The sequence below is a fragment of the Arachis duranensis genome, chromosome 5 (assembly GCF_000817695.3).
Source record: "Arachis duranensis cultivar V14167 chromosome 5, aradu.V14167.gnm2.J7QH, whole genome shotgun sequence".
Taxonomy (NCBI): Eukaryota; Viridiplantae; Streptophyta; class Magnoliopsida; order Fabales; family Fabaceae; genus Arachis; species Arachis duranensis.
The window spans coordinates 86,085,112-86,092,122 of NC_029776.3; the positions used below are offsets into that span (position 1 = coordinate 86,085,112).

The 7,011-nt window shown below is 26.7% G+C and overlaps 1 protein-coding gene across 1 annotated transcript in view; it reads left to right on the plus strand.

Annotated features, from left to right (window-relative positions):
* Positions 1–7,011, plus strand: part of LOC107490087 (lupeol synthase-like) — an 18,150-nt gene that overhangs the window by 5,151 nt on the left and 5,988 nt on the right. The window contains exons 8-13 of the mRNA XM_016110858.3: positions 3,964–4,077; positions 5,110–5,229; positions 5,325–5,447; positions 6,455–6,553; positions 6,826–6,882; positions 6,977–7,009. Coding sequence (XP_015966344.1) covers positions 3,964–4,077; positions 5,110–5,229; positions 5,325–5,447; positions 6,455–6,553; positions 6,826–6,882; positions 6,977–7,009 — 546 coding nt within the window. The remainder of the gene's footprint in view (positions 1–3,963; positions 4,078–5,109; positions 5,230–5,324; positions 5,448–6,454; positions 6,554–6,825; positions 6,883–6,976; positions 7,010–7,011) is intronic.

Sequence of the window (7,011 nt, forward strand, 5' to 3'; positions counted from 1 at the left end):
TTTTTAATTACCAAATTAATATATTACGTTATATATTCTTGTAATATAAGGAGTCACTTCTTATTGGCTGCATATGTTGAGTTCATGACCTTATCCGTTGCTACCATATTTACCTAGCGCCACTCTAATCGGTTGCTATTTCTCTTTTTATTTTTTAGTGCAGAGATATAAATTGTATTGATTTATGTATTTAAATTTTAATAAATATTGGTATAAATTATATATTTTTTACGTATAAATTTTTATAAATATGGATAAAAAAATTAAGTAATAATCTAAAATAATAATATTTATTAATTATATAACGTTACTTGATAGAGGTGCAGAATACACAATAATAGTAACAAATTTAGTAACTAATATACTTAAGTTACTTGATAGAGGTGCAGAATACTTGCTGTTTGTGCAAGGTGAAGCCTCACTGTTTCTTTGTTCAGTGTGTAAAGTTCCTCACAAGCTCTAACTACTCCAATCACTTTTTCCGAGTTAGTATTCTGTATCTCACATTTTTTGTCATCAAAATTCATATGACAATGCAAATGTGATGTGGTCTTGGAAACAGAAATCAACTTGAAATTAAAAGAGGGAATGTACAATGCATCAACAAGGTAAAGTTCATTTGTGAATATGATAGTTCCAACAATTTTGCTAATGGCTAATGCACCATTAGCCAATTTTACAAGGATTGGAGCTATCTCATAGTATGTATGAAAGTCATTGAGTGAGTAAGAGGCATGGTCAGTTGCCCCGTGTCCATTACCTATGATACAAATTTCTTATTTGAAATATTCAATGCAAGAATATTTGATGTGAAATGCATAATATGTACCAACTTACCTGGATGAGGTGTTGGCAAAGGCTCTTTGTGAGGATCAGCACTGTGACTTGGTTTCTGCGCTTCCTTGCTGAGAAGTGTTAATAGGGCTGATTTTTGTTCAGGTGTGAAATCAAGACTTGTTACACCACCATCCTGTCCATTGTAGGGGTTTCTGAGATTCTCATTGCTTCCCTCAAAGTCAAATTCAGCTGTACTTATGTTGGTGAATGTTGTGTTATATCTTTGCTTAAGATGTGGTGGCAATCCATACTTTTTGTAGCATGTATCAACATGTTCTATCTTGCCACAATGTGAGCATTTTATCTTATCTCTGCCTCCCTGTCTTCTTCCAAAGCCTGGATTTTTGCCTCCTCTGTCCCTCCCTCTTCCTCTGTCTTAAAAGACCTCTGCAGTGTTCAAGAGAGTGGCAAGTTGAGTGATTGTCTGAGCTATCAATTTTGGTTCTGAGACAAAATCGAAGCTTTGAAATTGTCTCTCTTGCTGTGTGAGAAGAGAGAAAACAATGTTGATATTTGGGAGTGGATCCATAAGCATGACTTGTGACCTAACCCTAGCATATTGTTCATTCAATCCTCTAAGAAAGTGAGTAACCTGGTCTTCGGTTTTAAAGCCCCTTATGACTCCCAGTCCACAACGATAATTTCTTCCACACTCGCACGAAGGAATTGCTCTAAAGCTGTCCAGATCTTCCCAAATCGTCTTCAATTTTGTGAAGTACACGGTCACACTCATTTCTCCCTGCTTAGTTGCATACAGTTCTTCTTGTAGCTCAGCGAGTCGGAAGCGGTCACCTTGGTAGTACCTATGTTTTAGGTCTTCCCAAAGATCTAGTGCTATGGTGTTCCAGCTCACACTTTTGGCAATGTCAGGTTCTAGTGAACAATTGATCCACCCAACTACATATATATTACATCGGTCCCATGTCTCAAATAGGGGATCATGCTTTTCTAGCTTATCTAAACTACCATCAATTAACCTAAGTTTGTTCTTTGATTTCAGAGCAAGATTCATAGCTCTACTCCAATCTCCATAGTTCCTTCCATTCAGAATTTCATGAGTTATGGATATATCTGGATTTTCAGAGGGATGTAAGTAAAAAGGACTCGCAGGATCTTGGCTTGGTCCTCCATTGCTTTTGTTTATGTGCGCTTGAATTGCAGAAAGTTGATTCAAAAAGACAGAAATTCCCTGAGGATCGAGGTTTTCCAATGGTGATCGTGCTTCTGGTTGTGCGATTTCGCAAGCTGGTTCCATCACTGCACGCTAACTAGCGATTCAGAACTTGCGTCTTTGATTATCGAGTTTGAATGATTAAGCCCCTTCTTCAATCTCAATCCCTAGAACACTATTCCATCTCCACGCTCACCGCACTGTTACATGAAGGTTAGTGAAGCTGAGAGAGAGAGTTTATAAACAGAAAAAATTGAGAGAAAAAACGAAATTGGTATTAACTCAATCTACAATGAAAAGAACTCGAGTTACCATCACTACTGTAACAAGTATATATAGTGCTAGTTCAACTCTAACTAATCACATCCAGCTGGCAATAATAATAACAAACTTAGTAACTAATATACTTAAGTTATATTCTCCTGTGTGTTGCTGTATTGTGTGTATTCTGCACCTCTATCAAGTAACATATAACATTATTAAAAAGTAATTAACGTAAGATAAATTTAAAAAAAGACTAATGCAAAATTTCAAACAAATATGCTTTCTTAAAATGTTGCTCTTATTCTTCTTGCCAAACTCCATTAGTTGTTAAATATTCGTACGTCTTTATGTTTAAAAAAATGGTCCTGTTCCTGTACGTATTTTTAGAATATTTAAATGATAAAAAATATTAAAAAATAATTAAAATTTATTATTTTTAATTATTAATTTATTATTAATATTTAAAAATATAAAATAAAGTATGTTATTAGATTATTAGAATAAAAAAAATTAAACTAAAATAATTAAAATTAATAACTTTATAATAACTATAAATAATAAATTTTAATTGCGTGGTCTCCAACATTTAATTGCAAAGTATATATATAACCATTTTTTTATGTTTATGGCTACCTATTTTTCTCTTTGTCCATATTTCAAAGAACTCCTTTGTGTTATTTGGATTTTTTTTTTTGTCAGGGTTTGTATTATTTGGATTAGATGACTTAGATCAGTTTACATTTCTACATTTGGGCTATTTGAGTTTTGGATTGTGATTGTTGAGTGCCATAAAATTAATTATTTTAAAAGTTTAAAACGATAAAAAAATATAATATTAATGATTATATTTTTAATATTTTTTTTTAAAAAATAGAATTTTTTAAGTTTATTTGATTTTTTGTATAAACTTTTTTTATTTACCTTATGTTATTTTTTTTATTTTGGGTTCACCAAAAATCGCACTATAAAATTTTCGGATATTAGAATGAGTAGTTTTATGATATGGTATTAGAGTTCTGTATTTAAAAGGTCAAGAATTCAATTATTAGTAAACAAAAAAAAAAACATAAAGCAAATAAAAAAAAAGAAAGTTTATATAAAAATCAAACAAATTCAAAAGAGGCTTTTGTTTGAGAGAGTGTTAGAGATATAACTATTAATGTTATCTTCTCCTATCAACTTAAGTTTTTGAAATGAGTAATTTCATGATATAGTATCAAAGTTCTGTGTTCGAAAGATCAAGAATTCAATAAAAGTATTAGAGATATAAATATATAATTATTAATATTACCTTTTTTTATCAGTTTAATGAGAAAAGTATTAAAAATATAATTATTAATATTAATTTTTTTTATGAGTTTCAATTTTTAAAATAAATAATTTTATGATATTGAGTATTATCTCGATCACCTTTTTTTTTTAATTAATCCTATGTCCAATGCGAGGTATTTGCAATACTAAAATACTCTGTTAGATCAAAATAATCCGTTACTAAAATAATTAAATATGTTATATACCATACCTAATAATCTAATTATTTTTTTCCGACAGCACAATTATAATATTTTATGGAAACTAAGTACTTATTCCTATTCAATGATTTTTTATGTGCATATACTATGATTGTTTATAATATAATTTTAATTTAAATAACTGTAAACGTAATTAGTTGTTATTGAATGAAATGAAAGGTTTTGTCTTTAATTGCTCATTGGGTTGAGGAGCCAAATTCAGAGACATTCAAACTTCACTTAGCTCGAATTCCTGATTATTTCTGGGTTGCTGAAGATGGCTTAAAACTTGCGGTTAGCATTATCATTCTCTCAAGTCTCATCAATAACTTTAAATACATTTTGTTTTTAAAAAAGAGAAACAAATAATGAGATGTAAGCGCTTATTTTGAGTGTTATTCAGTTGATAAAAACAAGATTTTTTTATTGAAAAAAGATTTATTTTTATTTTTTAGCCTGTTTAATAAATTTTTAATAGTAAAAATAAAAGTATTAAAAAAATAAAAAATATCTTTTTAAAAAATTAGAATTTATATATTTTTTTAAAAGATATTTTTTCAAAAAAATATTTTTACATCATAAATAAACAAAAAATAATTATTTTTATATTATTATACTCAAACATAATTAATAGATAAATTTTTTTTACATAAAATATCTAAATAAAAAATTATTTTTATTTTTTTATAAGATTTATAACTTTTATATTTTAAGATTATATTGTAGATCAAAATAAAATAAGTGTATACAATGAAATTAAATATCGAATTGTATCCGAATTTTATCAAATCTTATCAAATTGATCAACGTAATAAATTAAAGTGTCTGAAATTATATAACTGGGTTCATGGAAATTATAATCTATAAGAGGTTAAAGTATATTTTTTGTCTTTTAAAATTTGATAAAAGATTTAAAAATATCTCTAAATTTTATTTTGTTTTAATTTTATCCAAAAAATTTTCTATTTGTATCAAATATACTTCTTACGACTAATTTTTTTAAAATTTTAGGACCAATTCAACAATTTCATAAGAACAACCATTCTCAACACAAGCAAATCAACCATAATTTTTATGCATTATTATTAGATTAGTCTTAAATTTTTTGAAAAATTTAGTCGCCAAAGATATATTTAATACAAATCGAAAATTTTTATAACAAAATTAAAACAAAATAAAATTTATAAATATTTTTAAAATTTTGATAAACTTTTAAAGATAAAAAATATATTTTACCCTATCAAATTGACTAATACTAGCTAGGGGACTAAAACAATAAAAACACGTACATTTCTTTTATGATAGATTCATTTAAATTTAATACAGGGTCTGGGAAGTCAATTGTGGGATGCTGCACTTGCGGTACAAGCAATAATTGCATGTAATATGAACGAAGAGTATGGACATGTACTTAAGAAAGCACATGACTTCATCAAAGCTTCGCAGGTAATTAATAACAAATAATCATTTATCACTCGAATAATATATATGTGCATGCCTTACTAATACAGAAGCAATAACATTATTCATCTTAATCAAAGATTCGTGAGAATCCAAAAGGTGACTTCAAGGCAATGCTTAGACATATATCAAAAGGAGGGTGGCCACTCTCAGTTCGTGATCAAGGTTTGCCAGTCTCGGATTGCACTGGAGAAGGACTAAAGGTTAGTTCGCTAATACGAAAATATTTAATAACAAAAAAAAGTCAAAATCAGTTAAAATTTATTTTATTTAATATTTATTAATTATGATAATATTAAAAAGATAAAAATAGTCAAAATTTATATTATTTAATTTTAATTTATTATTGTAGCAATTAATAAAAATTAAATAAAATTAATTTTAATTATTTTTTATTTTTTATTATCAAATATTTTTAATTAATTATTACAATAGTTAATAAATATTAAATAAGACAAATTCTAATTATTTTTTAAATTTTTTTAGCATTTCCGTCACTAATAAATGTGTGGCGACAAAATTTTTTCAATTTTTTTTTACTAAACTTTTTTCTCTCTTCCTCCCTCTCAACCATTATTCTTTCTGTTTCTGATAATGTTTTGATATTTGTACAGAAATTTTGTTTTTATATCCAAAAACTTTTTGTATTCTTTTCAAAGACTTATGTGTTCTTTATTTAAAAAACAATAACTTTCTTTGGAGACTGGCTGTTTAAAACTTGGTTAAAAAAATAATATTACATATTTAAATATTTTTGTTAATCAAGTTAGTCTAATATCAATAAAAAATTAATTATGAGTAGTATTATTTAATTTAGTTATATTTAATTAATAAAAAAATTTAAATGTGTAGTATTATTTAGTTAAAAAATATTTGTTTACCTAATATTTTTCGAAAAGATAAATATAAATATTTAAATGTATTATAGCTAAAAATAAATAGTAATCTAGTTATTAGTTTGTTTATCATAATTTTATTTTTTATTAGCTTTTTATCTTAGGAAAAAAATTTACGTGATAATTAAAAAAATGGTTATATCATCTTATCTTATAATATAATATGTTAATAAGTTACAAACTAAATAATATTGTATTATTATCAAAATATAGATTGTAAAATCTTATCTTGTGAAGCGTGCTTGACAGATGGTAGGTATATTATTAATTGCATTCAAAGGATGACATTTGCTACAAATTAAATTTATATGTAGGCTGCACTTCTATTATCAAAATTGCCAACTGAACTAGTTGGAGAAAAAATGGAAGGGCAAAGATATTATGATGCTGTGAATGTGATTCTCTCTCTACAAGTATGTCTTTCTATCATGACGTTTTTCATTATTACTTTATTTGAATATATATATAAATTTGGAAAAAAATAAAAATTAGCTAATATAAACTTTAGATGTAAAAATTTAAAAAATATTTTTTTTTTCAATGTTTAGATGTGCTTAATTTTTATTAGCTCTTTATTGTTTAATTTCCTGAGTAATTTATAAATAGTTAAATCAATTTGTTCACCCATACAATTTGGTGGAAGCAACAAATAGTTTAATGTGATTTTATTGAATTTCAATTGCAGAGTAGTAATGGTGGATATCCCGCCTGGGAGCCTCAGATAGCCTTTCGGTGGTTAGAAGTAAGAAAATTTTAAAAACATTTGGACACAATATTAATTTAAGACTTCGTTTAACTGAAAAGATATGACACATTTTTTTATTTATTTAATGCAGAAATTCAATCCAACTGAATTCTTTGAGTGCGCTGT